Source organism: Myotis yumanensis, unplaced genomic scaffold (genome assembly GCF_028538775.1).
Source record: "Myotis yumanensis isolate MYYU_CA2020_CCGP unplaced genomic scaffold, mMyoYum1.0.hap1 SCAF_13, whole genome shotgun sequence".
Lineage (NCBI taxonomy): Eukaryota > Metazoa > Chordata > Mammalia > Chiroptera > Vespertilionidae > Myotis > Myotis yumanensis.
The window spans coordinates 27,407,121-27,425,710 of NW_027223764.1; the positions used below are offsets into that span (position 1 = coordinate 27,407,121).

Genomic DNA, 18,590 nt, shown 5'->3' on the forward strand with positions numbered 1-18,590 from the left:
CCATCTCTGCTGACTGGATACCAGTAGCACTCTTCCCTTCAAGTTGTCACAACCCAAAACTTAGCCAAATGTCCTTTCGGATGCAAAATCACCCCCCGTTGAGAACCAACTATTTTAGAGCATGGCCTAAAAAAGAACACATGTGGGATGGCTTTACATTTATAGAATCATAATGAAAAGGAAGAGTTAATATTGTTATAGATAGCACAATAGGATACCTTTCATAACTGACACATAAAAGATTTAAAGGCAGTGAAAGAGAAGATATTTATAAGAAAGAGGTAAAAGGGATCTGGGAAAGGCTGCTTTATCCATTGAGTAATTTTACAGGGGGATACAGAATAGGAATAATGATGTGGTTCATAGCACTTTTAAAAAATGCTATTATTACTAGGACATGATCAACACACATTTATACTAATCCTTTAACCACTCTATAACTAGAATGCTGTGTGATTTGAATTTCCTTGTAGAGCAGCGATACCCCTGACAAACAGCAAGATTTAATATAATCACAAGTATTTTAGGAAAATGTAACAAAAATTTAGGTAAATTCATGACTTAGCAGAGCACCTTCATTTCTAAAAATGCTAACTTATTTGAAATTTGAATGTTATTTGTAGATTATTTAAGACTCCTTAGTAATCACAAACTTTTATATAATTGGGGAAACCAAGGTAATATGTTTGGTGGTTAGAGTATGGGTTCTAGTGTTGGACTGCCAGGATTTGAATATTGCCTCTTTCATTGGCTCACTTTAACCTAAGGCAATTACTTAGTCTGAGCTAAATTTCGGTTTCTTTTTCCATTATGGAGAAAAATTGTGTCTAGCCCATAGGCTCACTCTGAAGATTCAATGAGTTAATCTATTTATGGTATTTTGACATAATATTTGGCACACTCAGTAAATGTTTATCTGGTTGCCTAGCATCAGGAATTGACTTTATGGGAGAGCATCTCAGAACAATTTGAAATTAGATAGGTATGAACACCTATTGTAAATACCTGAGTAATTTGAAGGAAGCTAGGCACCTGTTTTCAGATACTCTGTTAATTTAAATAAATTCCATTTGTCTATTTCTTGATATCTTTAATTCCTCAGTCTTTCATCTTGAGGTTTCGTCTGTACCTGTCATGATCATCCTACTAGGAAAGAGATATCAAGTTGGACCTTAGAGTCTCATTGCAGCAGTGTGAGGCCCTGTATTTATCTCTTTAAAATATGTACCCTATTTTCTCATTTCCCCTCATTTTTCACGAGCTAGTTTAAATTGCTCTTGTTTCTGTAGAGTAGACCCTCAAATTTTTCTTTACCTAAGGACTTACAACGGGCAAGGATGAAGTCAAGGGGCCTAGAATATTCTTGGAAAATTCTTGTGTTCATTGCTTTTTATATTTCACAGATGCCTCTTTTGAAGTGCCCATATCTAAATATCAAACTAAAGAAGGTTGCTTGTTCCCTTCCCCCCTAGGCGGAGAAGTTAATGAAGCAAATTGGTGTGAAAAATGTGAAGCTTTCAGAATATGAAATGAGTATTGCTGCTCATCTTGTAGACCCTCTTAACATGCATGTATGTACCTTTAATCTTATTTAATATTTTGGGGGGTCTAGAATTTTGTGTCAGTGGTCCCAAAGGCCATAACCAGGTCTGATGATTCTGTAGGAGGAATCAGAGCATTCAGCATAGGGGTCCCCACAGACATGGCTTATTACAGCCAAAGGATACAAGGCAAAATCAGCAAGGAAAGAGGGTCATGGGATAAAATGATAAAGTCTGAAGGAAATCAGGCACAAGCGTCCAAGACTCTTCTCCCAGTAAAGTCACACAGGATGCACCTGATTCCTCCTTCAACAAGTTGTGAGAACCCATGTAAAATACTATCCATGGGGAAACTCATTAGAGACTTCATGCCCAGGGTTTTAATCGGTACTGGCTATGTAGACTTTGTTTTTCTCACATATACCAAAGTTCTAAAGGAAAATAGGTATTTGCCATAAACCAAATTGTGTGTACAAATAGTTTAGGCACAGTGAACTGTTCTTACCAGGGAGTGATGGGAACACTCTTAAAACCTAAGTTCCCATACTCCAGCCAAGGGCTTGCCTTGCAAGCATAAGGATAATAATTCCAGTCCTGCTTTGTTAACTTATTTTTGTGCACATTTGTTGAGTTAAATTTGTGCTTTTTTATATTTACCTTTGTGGCATATAAAATATATTGCTTTAAGTCATGTGGATATTTGATGTGGAATTTAAACTTAGATTTTTAAAATGAAGTATGGTAGGCAACACAAGATTCTGAATCCCGGTTTTCCATTCATGGCCTTGGCAAATTATGTCCTCTTTGAGTCTCAGTTCCCTCATGTATAACCCAGGGAATTGTTCTGGATTATACATGTATAATACCTGCTCTATCTACTTAAAAAGGGTTATTTTGAGGACCAGAGTAATGTAAACTCTAAAAATCTTATGTGAATATTTTGTAAGAAGAGGTTTAAGTACATTTTGTAACAAGAGGTTATAAATAAATAGAATGAAATTTGATATCCTATTCCCAAATCTAGAAAATAAAAATCTACAATGTCTGTTATTATCTGTGTGCACAAAGACATACATACCCCCAGAATTAATCCTCTATTTGAATTTGATTTTTAAATTTAAAATAGTACTTTTTTTTAAGTTTTAAAGAAAGTAAGTTTGTTGTAAATACCGCTTCTGACTGGCACCAAATTCAGCCTCTTTACTCAGTTATATTAGAGTTAGGTTGATTTTTTTTTTTTAATGGTCTTTTCAGTTTATTAAAAAAACGTCAGAAGGCTTTAAAATACACAAACTGTGTCTGTTTTATTTTATTTTTTAAAAATATATTTCAGAGAGGAAGAGAGAGGGAGAGAGAGAGATAGAAACATCAATGATGAAAGAGAATCATGGATCGGCTGCCTCCTGCACACCTCACACTGGGGACCGAGCCCACAACCCAGGCATGTGCCCTGACTGGGATTCGAACTGTGACCTCCTGGTTCATAGGTCGATACTCAACCACTGAGCCACACCAGCTGGGCAAACTGTCTATTTTGAAAGTATTTGTCCCCTATTTACTATTTATAAAGATAAGTTTTAATACTATTTTACTTTTGGTTAATAAAATTCAGAAGTCCATTTGGGTGGTATAGGCCTTTTTTCTAAAATTCACTCCTATTATGCTTGACAGCATCATATATGAATTAGGTACACTTCTGGTGAGCTCTTCCAGATCAACAGTGCTGAATTAACTGAGCTGGTTGTCAATCTTCTCGGCTGAGTGAATTCAGCTTTTAAAGTCCCTGCAGTTTTAAGTGCCAGACCTAGTGCTTTTTTCTTTTTTTAATGGTAGGTATTTGACTATTAAATTTCCTTTTTGCAGTGTCATAGTGCTTTAATTTCATTATTACTATGAAATGTCTTTACTCTCAGTAATATATAATTTTAATCTTTTACTGTTTATGTATACTTATCAGAATAAATGTTACCATTTGGGGGAAATTTTTAAAAAAAATATATTTTTATTGCCCTGGCTGGTTTGACTCAGTGGATAGAGCGTCAGCCTGCGGACTGGAGGGTCCCAGGTTCGATTCCAGCCAAGGGCACATGCCCAGGTTGTGGGCTCGATCACCAGTGGGGGGCACGTAGGAGGCAGCCGATCAATGATTCGCTCTCATTATTGATGTTTCTATCTCTATCTCCCTCTCCCTTCCTCCCTGAAATCAACAAAAAATATATATATGTATATGTATATATATTTTTAAAAATATTTTTATTGTTTTTATTGAGGGAGATAGAGCTAGAAACATCAATGATGAAAGAATCATTGATCGGCTGCCTCCTGCATGCCCCCCTCTGGGGATCGAGCCCACAACCTGGGCATGTGCACTTGACTGGAATCGAACCAGGGACCCTTTGGTTTGCAGGCCGACATTCTATCCACTGAGCCAAACCAGCTGGGGCTGGTGGAATTTTTTTTACTTTAGTGAGTATACATCCGTTGTAAAATTCATGTTGACCTTACCTTTTACCAGGTTACTTGGAGTGATATAGCAGGTTTAGATGATGTCATTACGGATCTGAAAGACACTGTCATCTTACCTATCAAAAAGAAGCATTTGTTTGAAAATTCTAGGCTTCTACAGCCTCCAAAAGGTAAAGTATATTTGCTACAGCATTAAAAATCTTAGAACCACTGAAACTTTGTCATTATAGAACTGATGGATTTGAAGTTAGATTTTCTAGAGAATGCTGAGATCCAGTTAACTAACAGTTTTCAAATAATTGCTCATTCTTTTTGTGTGTTTTTTCTTCAGGTATTTAACATATTTATTCTGTCAGTGGGATGTTCTCTCATTCTCCTAAAGTACAGTTAAAGATTAGAGCTCTGGGATATCATACTTCCCTTTGTGCTTCTCAGATAATTTCCTTAGCTCCTCCATGTAGGTCTGATGCAACTTCTCTATCTGCTCCAGGGATTCAGAGTGATGAATCGGAATTGGATGGCCAACAACAGTGTGAATAGGTTTCCAATATAATCGCTCATTCTTTAGCTTCCCAAATTTAGATGAAGTTAACATTGCAAAATAATCCTTTTATTTCAAACTCATTTATTACGTCCAAATAAATGGAAATTGGGAAAATCAAGGTTAAAAAAAACGTCCAAAGTCACAATGTGGTTTTTTTGTTTTGTTTTCGAGATAAGACTTTTTTTAAAAAATTAAATTTATTGGGGCAACATTGGTTAATAGGATTATATAGGTTTCAAGTGTACAATAAGACTTTTTTGTTGTTTCACAATTCTAGTGACTTTTTCCCTTTTAATTATTTCCAATTAATTACTAAATACACATTATTTTTAAGGGAAATGTTTCCTTGTCCTTAGTAATTACTTTGAAAGTCTTGGAATTCAAGAATTGAAAGATGCCCAGCCGTGTCGTGGCTCAGTGGTTGAGCGTTAACCTATGAACCAGGAGGTCATGGTTCAATTCCTAGTCAGTTCACATGCCCACATTTCGGGCTCCATTCCCCAGTAGGGGGCTTATAACTGCATCCTTAAATGTAATGCCTACTGGGGATTGGGCCTGCAATCGGGCATGTGCCCTGACCTGGAATCGAACTGTAACCTCCTGGTTCATAGGTCAATGCTCAACTACTGAGCCATACTGGCAGGCAAAAAAAAAAGTGCCACTTTTAAATAATATTGCTAGAGTCACTGATAACATGTCAGGTGAGAAAACATGAATCTTAGTGAAATTTAACATATATAAGGAAATGGGAATAAAATAGTTGAATGGGTAATTATAACACTAACACTTATGTAATTATCACCCAGGTCAAAAAGTGAACGTTACCTGGCCGGACATTTTTATTGAAGGGAGGAGGCACAAGATTCCATAATCCCAAATACTTGTCATCACTGACACTGAATATAGAATATGGCTTCTTCCTTTTCTACTATTAAAAAATGTGAATAAAAACAAGTGAATATTGGGAAAAATTATACTGTGGCTAGAATTAATATGTTGATTATCACAAACTAAAGCAAGTATCTTGTTCTCTTAAAGGAAATAATAAAAACATGTTTATTTCCAGGTGTTCTTCTCTATGGGCCTCCAGGCTGTGGTAAAACATTGATTGCCAAGGCTACAGCCAAAGAAGCAGGCTGTCGATTTATTAACCTTCAGCCTTCAACACTGACAGATAAGTGGTATGGAGAATCTCAGAAATTAGCTGCTGCTGTTTTTTCTCTTGCCATAAAGCTGCAGCCTTCCATCATCTTTATAGATGAAATAGGTATGCTATGTTTTCTATTGGAGCATTTTAAAATGCCATATTTAAGGTTGGTATTTAGATGACCAAATTGAGTTTTGTTTTTTTAATATATTTTTATTGATTTCAGAGAGGAAGGGAGAAGGAGAGAGAGATAGAAACATCAATGATGAGAGAGAATCAGTGATTGGCTGCCTTCTACACGCCCCCCACTGGGTATCGAGCCCGCAACCCAAGCATGCACCCTGACTGGAATCGAACCATGATCTCCTGGTTCAAAGTGATGCTCAACCACTGAGCCATGCCGGCTGGGCCAAGTTGAGTTTTTAACAATTTTTAGGCCAAATTATTAAAAACAAAAGTGATAACCACCATCCTAATATGCTCTGCATAATTTCTGTGTTGCTGAATGAGTCTGTTCATTATCCTATTGGATAGCTTTTTCTGTTTTCCCTCTTACAAACCGAATGCAGTAGACATCCATTTGCATGTTTCCTTAAGCACATGTTTGTCCAGGGTAGATATCAACTAGTAGTTGAACCATTAGACTGTGTGTTGTGTTCATCTTCAACCGAATGAGGACTACCAGTTCTTCAGAGTGGTTATACCTGTTTTCACTTTCATTGTGTAGTTTGTATCCCTAGAAACTCCCTAAAATTTTTTTTGTCAGATATTATCATTACTTTTTGCCAGTTTAAATAGCATAAATTATCTCATTGTTTTAATTTGGGTTTTCCAGCTTACTATTAAATTCAGGCATCTTTTAACATGTTGATTAGTCATTTGGATTTCCTTGCTTGTATTGTTGGTTTTTTGGGGTGATTTTTTTTTGTTTTGTAATTTTTTAATATATTTTTATTGATTTCAGAGAGGATGGGAGAGGGAGAGAGAGATAGAAACATCAGTGATGAAAGAGAATCATTGACCGGCTGCCTCCTGCACACCCAACATTGGGGATCAAGCCTGCAACCCGGGCATGTGCCCTTCCCCGGAATTGAACCTGGGACCCTTCAGGCCACAGGTTACGCTCTAACTAGCTAGGGCTTTTTGGTAATTCTTGTTGATGTTCATTATGATTGCTGGATCTTATGGTAAAACGATATTTAGCTTTGTAAGAAACTAGCAAACTATCTTCCAAAATGGCTATACCATTTTGCAGTTTCATCAGCAATAAATAAAAGGAATCTGTTGTTCTGCATCTTCTTCAACAGTTTATTGGATTTTATTATAAGTTTTTTTTTATTTTAGCTATTCTAATAAGCTTGTAGCGGTGTCTTATTGTTATATTAATTTGCAATTCCCTAGTGACGTGTTATTGAGCATCTTTTCATACGCTTATTTGCATCTGTATATCTTCTCTGGAGAGGTGAGGTGGGTATCTGTTTAGATCTTTTTGGGTTTTTCTATTGTTGAATTTTAAGAGTTCATTGTATATTTTGGATACAAATCCTTTGTCAAATATATGTTTCGTAAATACTTTTCCCTAGTCTGTGCTTTGGCTTTTCTCTAACAATGTCTTCCACAAGGAAGGACTTTTAATTTTAATGGACTCCAACTCCACTATTTTTTCTTTGATGGATTGTTTTTGGTGTTGTTTGTAAAAACTCATCATCATACCCTGTATGGATTTTCTCCTGTATTCTGGCTTTATAGTTTTGTGTTTTACATTTAGATCTGTGATGCATTTTGAGTTAATTTTTTGTGAAAGGTATAAGGTTTGTGTCTAGATTTTTTTTTTTAGTATATAAAAAATGTTCTAGCAACATTTATCAGATATGTATTAAGTTTTTATAAAAATACTTTATCCAACCTTTCAAATAGTATTTACATGTCGTTTGCCATCCTTTTCACTGTTCTGAGCCCTTATATTTAAGTGTGTCTCTTGTAAGCACTACTACACAGTGGTGGTTAAGTAGGCAGCTGAACTTAATTTATCTTCAAAAAATAAATAATTTTAAATGATTAGATTTTCTTTATCTTTGTCTTTTTTTTTTTTTTTTTTTTGGTGAGTTAGTTTGATACATAGTCCAATAATGGATAGATTGTACAAAATTGGAACTGTATAAGAAAATCCAGGATTTATTTTTACTGTCTTATTTTATTCTTAGGATGTATGACCTTTTAGTTTTTTCATTCTAAAAGGAAAATGCTTCCCCGCTTCTTAAAAGCATTTGATGTTCATTGTAGATAATTTGGAAAACAAAATAATTCAAAACAGGAAATTAAAGTTGTTCTTAAGTATTTCACTGAGCAATAACCAAAGTTATTTGCATTTTGTTTGCTTTTTTACATGTATGCTAGCTTGTAAGTTTTGAACCATTTTCTGTCCTACATTTTCCCACCTAATAGTGTTTTGACATTTTTCTTATGTCATTTTATTTATTACCAAGGAAAGTGAGGAAAAGGTTGTGACCCCATAATTAAGAGCACAAAGGATACAGATAATCTGGAAAGTTAGGGCCAAACTACACAGATTTTCCTCGAAGACACTCCTTGATCTTTTTCTAGCCTCTCAGTACCAGATCCTTTACTTCTTTTATATATGTTAGCATAAATGTATTTTTAGGAAAGAAATGAAGTTTTTGAATTGATTGTGTGTGTGTTTTTCAGTTTGCCCAATAATTTGCCAAAATTGTTATATCAGAATAATGTGTGAAAAGGCATAGTAACCCTTTTTCTTGTAATCTTTCAGGAAGTTATTGGCTTTTGGTTAAATGATTTAAGATTATATAAAGAGTAAATAATTTGTTAATTTCTAACATTAAGGACCTTTTCCTTCTAGACTCCTTTCTACGAAACCGTTCAAGTTCTGACCATGAAGCTACAGCCATGATGAAAGCTCAGTTTATGAGTCTCTGGGATGGATTGGATACTGATCACAGTTGCCAGGTATTTGAAAGAAATGTGCCTTAAACTTGTAGTGTTGAAAAGAAAAATCCAGGGTGAAACCTCTCCTTGGAATTTTTAGGATCATTATGCCAAGAAAGAGGAAGTGACTAGTGGCTCTGGGTCTGTTTTTACCCTTGCTTACCTCCCTAATGCACTGTCTTCATACTGGCCTCAGCTTAATTTCTTTAGTTTTTTTGCAGTTTGTCGATTAATTTATCTGAGTTTTGTAGATACTTTATTATTTGTGTATGTTTTGTAGCCAGAGGGGTAAAGAACCTCCTTTATCCACCATGTTACCATAAATCAAAAGAAAGAGAAGAAAGCACAACAGGTGAATTTAGGTGACATTAATAGAAACGATTTTTATTAATAATTGGTTCTGATAAAGCTCTTCAGTGGGAGTAGTTTACAGGTTTCCCAAACTAGTATTCTCCTAAGCAACAGAATTTAAAATACTTAGATAATTGAGTAGTTTAGGCCAGGTAAAAGGAAATAGCTTAATATGATATTCTATCCTATCATATTATAGTTTCAAAAGCCAAGGAAAGAATGATAATTGGATGAATTTTATACTCCAGAGCCACTTCATTCAGAGCTCCACAGCATGGTTCTGATATACACAACTGAAACAGTTTTCAGAACCAGGATTTCTTATCATGCTAATAGTGCTTACTGTTTTCCTTGACAGATTTTTATTTGAGGGAGCAAATAAAGATGTTACTTTTTAATATAACTCCAGCAACATTTTATTTAACCTTTTTAGTGTTGAGGGTGTTAAAATTGACATTAATTTAAATAACAATTTTAGACATACTCTTCTTTGATCTGAACCAGTTAGCTTTTCTCTAAAATTGTCTGTTCTCTGACTATGGATGGAATCCAGTACCCCAGCTAGCTTTCTTATATGTCTGATATGGCCACAAATGAAACAAAAATAGTAGAATGACACAATTAAATCTGTCACCACTACCAAAAATCCAAGTTAACTGATGACGTTCTTCACCTTGAGATACATGGGACATAAAAGACCATAGTGTTTTTAGGATAGTCATTGACCTAAAGTTTTGAGGAATAAATTTAGATCTGATTATTTTAAATGTGAAATGATAAAAAATGTATCTTGATATTTTGTCTAAAGATTTTTAAAAGTCTTAACTAAATACCTAAAGGTGCATTAATTTTGTTGCTTAAATGCTAAAAAATTACTGTTGCTTTCCATTTTTTATTTTAGTTCATTTACAGTAAATAAAGATAAGTGTAAAGGTCCCCTACCAGTTTTTGCCCCCTAAAATTGCTCCTTAAAATTTGCTGCTTGAAGTGAAACTACAAGTGGTTTCATTCACTCTTGCTTTTTCATCATGAATATTTATTATTATCTTATCGGTATTCTTTAGTCCATGTTATGTTAGATTTATTTGGATTCCTTGATCCTAATTTTTATCATTCCATCTTCCATGGGTTTTTTTTTTTTTTAAATATATTTTATTGATTTTTTACAGAGAGGAAGGGAGAGAGATAGAGAGTCAGAAACATCGATGAGAGAGAAACATCGATCAGCTGCCTCCTGCACATCTCCCACTGGGGATGTGCCCGCAACCCAGGTACATGCCCTTCACCGGAATCGAACCTGGGACCTTTCAGTCCGCAGGCCGACGCTCAATCCACTGAGCCAAACCGATTTCGGCCTTCCATGGGTTTTTTTGTTTCGTATCTCTCTTTTAACACTTAATACTCTATCTTAAAATGTACTTTCTTATATTCATCCTTTATCTTATGCAATTAGTTCATTTGATCACTCTAAGACTTTTTTTTGTTTTAAATGTAGTAAGAAATTTTCCTTTCTTATTAATTTATAAAATTGTAGATAGTCAGTAAAACAAACAAACCACAAAATAAGAGCATTAATATTTTGATTTTTTAAGACCTCTTAACCAAATGCAAAATTGCATTGTAGAACTAACATTTCTCAAATTTGTATTTGTACTTTTTTCCCTCTAGGTGGCAACCTTTCACAGTTAATTGAAAGTAATTTGGCTCATAAATATCATTGAATGTAAAATATAAGATTTAATGGATTTTTCAACATGTTCTGGAGTTAAACTTGTAATTATTTCAGAAATCTAAAACTTCTTAGGCTGAAATAAAATAATATTAAATAAAACTTTCCATTAAAATACCAATAAATTTCATTTTGGATAGCTAATGTGTGCTGTTATTAGGTTATACTGAAATATCAACAGTAATGGTAATATTGAAGCCCTTCAGAAATTAACTTTTGTATATCTTTGTCTTTATTCATGTTGATTTTTCATCTCTACATCCTTTATAAATCAATGACATTGACACAGAGGTTGGCAGGGTCACCAGCATTTTAAAAAAAATTCTACCCAGAATTTTGATGTTTATTTTTATTCTGTTGCCCTTGTTTAAGGTTGAGTTGCTTGAGGTATTACCAGCATTGAAAAGATGTCGCCTGTAGTGCTGACACATGCCATGAGATAATGATGTGAAATGTCGAGGAAAATGTACATATCTATTACTTTTACCAGTATCCTTAGACTTAGGGGAAATGATTCTTTCCTTATTACTATAATATCCCACATATACTCCCAAGCTATAACATAAATGGCTTTTAGTTATTCAACATGTAGCCATTGAGTAACCATATTTTGTAAAATACAGTAATTTTTTTTTAAAAAAAAATCTTACCAGGATTGCTATCACTATTAGGATTAACTTTAATTTGTATGTATAAATATTTGAGTAATACATACTGGATTAATGTCAGATTTCTTATAGAAGATTTAGTTTAAATGCCACTTAATTTTCTATATTTTCTAAGCCCCTTTAATAACAACTTAAAAGCATTATTATTGGTGGATTTAATACCTTTGCTTTCTTTATATATTTAGGTCATAGTGATGGGAGCGACTAATCGTCCTCAGGATCTTGACTCAGCTATAATGAGAAGAATGCCTACAAGATTTCATATCAACCAGCCAGTAGGTGGTTTTGATTGATGTTATGAACAGTTAAATACTCACTTTCTAAAGGTCTTTACCTGTGATTTCAAGAAAGGAATGATTTTTTTAAAATAGCACTTATTTATGACAGGCAGGGGGGGAATAGGGCAAAAATCCACATAATTGTTTCTTTGTTCTTTCTATTCTTGCTTTTCTCTTCTTTCTTTCCTAAGATCCATATGATTTGCTTCTCCTCAATGTATGTAATTACCTTAACTTTGCCTACATACTTTAGTGGTTTTCTTTAGATTGTTGCAAGTTATTTATGGAAGATACATACAAGAATCTAAATTGTAGTTTTAGGATAGGGGTTGGGGTTGAAGATCTGTTCTGTTCAGAAGTCCTGACAGGATAACAGCCGGGATTTATTTGATTAATTATTAGCAGCTGTAATAAGTGCTTTCCTTTGACAGGATTAATGGTTAACCAGTAGTTAAGATATTAGACTTTAACTTAATGGGAATGTGTTGAAACAGTACTATTTGCTTTCCAGCATTCTTTTGTTAAGAAGTACCCTCCAGTAGATAATAATAATTTATTGATACTCTGATTTTTGCACAGAATACTCAGACCCTGAATTTTCTCTGACTTTAGATCAAAGAAAAAAACACCTGTTAGTAACAGAAGATATGTACTATACAATCAGCATGTTACATGTACAGCTATGTAGAGGAACTTTTAGGTTGTTCCTTTCAAATTTTGAAGTAAATAATAATTCACTTACAATCTCTGGCTAAAAGTTCTTTGTCCCACTTAACATTCTGAACTTACCAGGTCAGTTTGTGGCAGTAAACCTGTTTCCTAAAGATTGATGGTTGTAGCCTCTATAAATTTACGCTGATTTGCTACAGCTACAACCTCTGGTTCCTCTGAGAGTATGCATATATTTATCAACTCTTTTAGGAAATTTACCTGATAAATCAGTGAAGAGAATTTTTTTAACCTGATATAGGAGACTATACAATTTATTTTGTATGACCAGTATTCATTGAGCATTAATATGTGTCAAACCCCCGCAAGGCTCTGGTGAAGGGAACATAGCCCCTGTCCTCAAAGAACTCTGTTGCAGTGTAGTCAGACATGTAAATAAATAATGCAAAGTATACTGTACACAGGTATGTTTAAAGAACTGTGAGAACCTGAGATGATGAAGAATACTAATAATTCTGTCTGGGGAGTTGATGAAATGTACAGACTTAGCCCTGGCCAGTAGCTCATTTGGTTAGGCAGCGGTCGCCAACTGGTGGTCCATGAGGTCCGAAAGGTTGGCAACAACTGGGTTAGAGCATCGTCCCGATATGCCATGGTTGTGATTTGGATCTTCCATCAGGGCACATACAAGAAGTAACCAATGAGTGCCTTAGTAAGTGGAACAACAAAGCAATGTTTCTTTCTCCCTCTCTCTCTAAAAAAAATTAATAAGAATTAAAATGTACAGAATCCAGCTGGGCATTGAAGGGTGGTAGGAAATTGTGAGGTAAGAGAAGGCTTTCCTGCCCAAATGAACAAAGGCAAGAAATTTCTGTGTGGAAGCTGTGACTTCTGGGGTACTTCTGTTAGAGCATCAAGGAAAATAGATCATGAGACTGCTGCCAGGTTTGATGAACTTTGTATGCCACACAGAAGAATTTCTGTTTTATTTTGTTAGCTGGACATCCAAACAATTTTATGGAAAATTAGTCTACCTCAGTGGTTTGAAGACAAAGATTATATTGATAGAGTATCTGCTTGTAGTCCAATAGAAAACAAAGTAGAATACAGTAGAATAGAACATAGGATACATAGCATGGGAAGTAGACTCTACTAAAGTTATATTTGTTTTCCCCCCCAAGATTTTTGTATTTTTTATTGATCTTAGAATGGGGGCTGGGGGGGTAGAGAGAAAGAGAGAGAGAGAGAGAGAGAGAGAGAAAGAGCTAGAGAGACAGAGAGAAAGAAACATCATTCGGTTGCCTTCTGTAGGCACCCTGCCTGGGGATCGACTCTGAGACCTTCAGATGCACAGGATGATGCTCCAACCAACTGAGCCATACTGACCAGGGATAAAGTTATACGTTTAATATATTAATTTTTGTGAGTTACCAAAATGAATTGTAATAGATTTACAAATTTGTTATAAATTCAAAGACGGTTAATGTACAAACTGGGATTTTATAACCCTCTTTTCATTCTGTTTTGAGAGAATAGGGTAATTTTTTTTAATTGCGTAACTATGACATCAAAGTGTATGATTAATCTTACCTTAAAACTCCTCTCCAAGTTAAATGTTTATTTTAAAATAAAAAAGTAGTTTTTGGAGATCACCTGACACACCAAATTAACCCTCATACGTAACATCCTTGAATTATAGAAACAGCAGGGTTTGTTGTGTTTTTCGGGTCATTTGATTTTACATTTGTCATCAGGTCTGATTTCTTTCAATGGTTATGGAAATAGGGATGAGTTCAGCCATAATGATTCTTAAAAGCATTTATACTTTCTATATATAAGGCATTTTATACCAGCTTCTTTTCTCTGGTGTAATAGTAAGATGCATCATTGGGGGGAGCATGCAGGCATATGAACAAATGTGCTATCAGCACTAAATAAAATTCACTCATGTAAATTAGTGAACATGGAAGTTATATGTTGAAATGGAGGAACTGAAGGGGTTTTGTTTGCCATCTCTCCAATTACTGGTAAAAATGTTATGGCAGTGGTGTTTTCAGAAGTTTTCTAAATGAAGAAAAGGAGATTTACAGAGTAATAGAGGAAAGTCATTGGTAGTCATAGGTCGTCTACTCAAGAAATATTTAAGGGCATGTTTTCTGCCAGACATTGTGCTAGGCATTGGGGATTCAGAATAAGAAGATATAGTTGAGTAGGACAACCAAGACCTTGTTTTAGTCAGTAGCTTCCATGACCTCTGTCAGAGTTTCTGTCATTTCCTATAGGGATTGTCAGGTAATTTACAGGGAAGAAAGAAATATTAGGAAAACTAGTTGATTTCCCCGCCCCCCCCCCCCCCTTTTTTTAAAGCTAACTGGAAATTATCCTGTTTTAGGCTCTAAAACAAAGAGAAGCAATCCTGAAACTCATTTTGAAAAATGAAAATGTAAGTAAAAAATTACAATTTTTCCCTATCCTATAAATATGTTTATGTCCTTACATCATTTTAGAGAGAAATGAAAAAGAAAGCTGAGAATAGTGTAGCTTTGAACTTGACATAAATTACTCTATAAAACTCTTGGCTGATCATATAACTCAATAATTATGGTATACTTGAACTACAGATTAAAATCCTCAGATATTTTTTACTGTTTTCCAAGTATACAAGATATGTTTATCTTTGTACAGAAAGAAATGTGGGGGGTTTGTTTTTTATTTAATTGTAATGTATTTTATATATATATATTAGAGAGAGGGAGAGGAAGATAGGGATAGAAACATCAGTGATGAGAGAGAATTATTGATCGGCCATCTCTTACACGCCCCCCCAGTGGGGATCTAACCTGCATCCTGGGCACTCGCCCTGACCTGGAATTGAACCGTGACCTCCTGGTTCATGGGTCAGTGCTCAACCACTGAGCCACACCAGGCTACACTTTTTTTTTGTGTGTGCAGTCTAATCTTGTCTTTTGCCAGTCTGGTTTAGTCTGTTTGTATTATGAATACTCATAAATTTAGATTCATTCTTTCTTTCCATGTATCATGCTTTTTCTTTGCTTTCTCTCCACGTACCACACCCCACCCTGTGCTCTTTTACTGTTGCCTTTATATTCTTTATTCCTCTTTTCCCCTTTCCTCTGCTGCTTTAGAAGTGACACATTCTCTTTTAGTGGCACCCTTCAATTTTTTTTTTACATGTATACATAAAGTACAAGTTAATAGGTGTGCCCTCTTTTCAATACTATAATTTTAAGACTTTAAAATGCCTTAACGTAGGTGTCCCTTGTGTATTATATTTTCTTATTATCTAGCATATTAGTTCTACGTGGCTTCTTTACCCCAAATTATTATTAGTTTATGTAGTAAAATTTATATAGATTTATCTATGTGCTTACTTTTTTCTTTGCTTACCATTACTGTTTGCCTCCCACCTACCTTCTGAGTTCACTTTTTTTTTAAATCAAAGAATATGTGATTTCTCTTTAACCCCCACCTTTAGGAATTAGAACACTGTCATGTGAGGTCACAGTTGCAGGGCTGACAGTAGACCCCATGCCCTCTCAACTCCAAGTCTCTCGGCCTTGTGTAAATTTGCTCTTCTTACTTAACACATTGCGGGCGATCACGAGCATTCTCATGTTTTCATATTACACAGTGTTTTACATAAATGTTAAAGGCACGCCTTAAAATTAAATACCCATTGATTTTGAAGTTATTTGTAACATGTTCTTACAAGCTAATATCTTTTTAAAGTATGATATTTTGTAAAACGTTTTTTGTACTCGTTCAGTAGAAACTTATCTGGCCACTGGGTAAAGCTAGCACTAAAACTACTGGTGCGCAATGTGTTAACCTTAGGTCTTCCACAAAAACAAATGGGAACTTAGTAACTAGTAAATGTAGCATTTCAAGTCAATGGGGAAAAGTAAACATTAAGACAAATGGTTAGCTCTGTGGGGGAAAAATATAGCTGGATCTCTGCTACATTGTGTTCAAATCTGGCTTTGGCAATGGTGTGACCTTGGGCAATTTATTTAACCTTTCCAGGTCTCACTATTCTCTGAAAATGAATATGAGAATACTTACCTGACAGGATTAAATGAGAATAATACATGTAAAGTGAATGACACATAATCATTTAATAGATGGTAATTATTATAACTTTCCTTGCTTTTTTTTCTCTTCATCTATGTATACATTTGATATGATTATATTAACCCAAGTCTATTATGTGCCAATACAGTCACTTAATTGGTTTGACTATATAAACTTATGTTGGAGAGCAAAGACTGTAAGTGTTGAATTAATGGTGAGGTAATAGAATACCAAAGGATGTGAGAGTATTTCAATGGAATATATTTTTTGTAATGGACTTGGGACTTAAATAATGTAGGCTGTTTGCTAAATATGTTGACTATAGAAAAGTATTAACTTGGGACCCTTCTAAGAGCTACTGAAGTGATTCCAACATTGTTTGAATGTTTTTTTCACTATCACACCATGATATATCTACTAAGACTTATTGGTCATAATGACACTTAATAAAATTAGATTTCAAATTTTAAGCTTTTATAGTTAAAACTGAAAATACTTTTTAATGATTCTCTTTCCATGCTGTTCCAATATGCTTACCATTCTTTATTTCTAAGATGAGTATTTGGATATATCCTTTGCAGTATATTTTATGTTTGTTTTTAAAGTGTGTTTTATACCTATTTGTTTAAGGTGGACAGGCATGTGGACCTGCTAGAAGTTGCCCAGGAAACTGATGGGTTTTCAGGAAGTGACCTGAAAGAGATGTGTAGAGATGCTGCCCTCCTCTGTGTCAGGGAATATGTTAATTCTACATCAGAGGAAAGGTATGTGTGTATAGAGTTGATCTCTAATATTTACCAAATCCTTTTAGAGCTTTTAGGTTAGTTTCTCTTATTTTGCTTTGTAATATGAACTCTGCGTATGGAATAAAAGGTAAGTTGGAATTAACAATCTCCCCAACTATATTTATTGTCTTTTTTTAAAGGTGAGTTCTGAAGATGATTGTGGGGGAGGGGTGTTTTGAGGAGAGTCTAAAATGAAGAGGTAGAGATAAAAAGCTAAATTTATACTGAAAATCCATGGACTGGTCACAGAAAGCTGACAGAAACTTAGGTTTGCCCATCTTCACTAAGAAAACAGGGTCCTCTAGTGTTCCTGGATTGCTTTGTATCTTAAATTCCTAAATTTCATTTTATATGATAATAGTACCTTGTGTTCCAGAAATTTAATGTGTAAATGGGTGGGCCTTGCTGTGGACTAGATTTCAACTTCTTAATAATAATATATTTACTAAACAAATAAACCATTTGTCATTGCAGCAAATTGCACTTGAAACCAGTTTCAAAGTATGAGCTTGAGAAACCAGTTTTGTACCAACCTTATTCCAGCAAAGATACTGCTGAACTGGAAGCTCAGCTCTCATGAACTATGTCCCTTGGGAAGTTTTCCAAAAGGCTACTTGCCCTGAGCCAGTATAACTCTGCATTCTAAACCCCTGTTCAAAGTATCAAACTTCCTTTTTTTCAATCCTCACCCAAGGATATCTTTCCATTGACTTTTAGAGAGAGTGGAAGGGAGGGGGAGAGACAGAGAGAGAGAAACATCGATGTGAGAGAGAGAGACACATCAGTTGGCTGCCTCCCACACATGCCCTGACCAGGGCCAGGGATTGAGCCTGCAACTGAGGTACGCGTCCTTGATTGGAATGGGACCTGGGACCCTTCAGTCCACAGGCCGATGCTCTACCCACTGAGCCAAACTGGCCAGAGCCAAGTATCAACCTCCTCTTAACGAAGAATTTCTATGACTCTGGCAAGCTAGTGGACTTTGGGGCTTGTGTTGAATGAGTTCTCCAGCTCTTACCCTCTGTTTCTGTCTTTTTTCCTCATGCCCCTGAGGCTTTCACTCCAAGTGACCTGGATTTACCTCTTGTATTGTGTTTAATTATAGTGCATTGCCATAGAAGAAAAAGCTGCTCTTGGTATAGAAAGGTTTGCATGAAAGCTACCCTGTTAACCCTAGCTAGGTATGCACTAGTCCTGGACCTTTCTTCCGTGTTCCCTTGATCCCTGTCATGCAGAGAGCAACTCCCATTTATTTATTGCTCCAGCTGCTCTAGCGCTAAAGTTGGGAATACTTTTGACCGCTGTAGCCAATCTACATGCCAAAGCTTTTTATTCTTATAAATAAGATTAAGAGGA

General features: G+C 35.2%; 1 protein-coding gene across 1 annotated transcript in view; it reads left to right on the plus strand.

Annotated features, from left to right (window-relative positions):
* The window catches only part of ATAD1 (ATPase family AAA domain containing 1), a 28,914-nt gene that overhangs the window by 7,898 nt on the left and 2,426 nt on the right, over positions 1-18,590 (plus strand). The window contains exons 3-9 of the mRNA XM_070432771.1: positions 1,473-1,571; positions 4,057-4,177; positions 5,618-5,818; positions 8,577-8,683; positions 11,596-11,685; positions 14,750-14,800; positions 17,080-17,213. Coding sequence (XP_070288872.1) covers positions 1,473-1,571; positions 4,057-4,177; positions 5,618-5,818; positions 8,577-8,683; positions 11,596-11,685; positions 14,750-14,800; positions 17,080-17,213 — 803 coding nt within the window. The remainder of the gene's footprint in view (positions 1-1,472; positions 1,572-4,056; positions 4,178-5,617; positions 5,819-8,576; positions 8,684-11,595; positions 11,686-14,749; positions 14,801-17,079; positions 17,214-18,590) is intronic.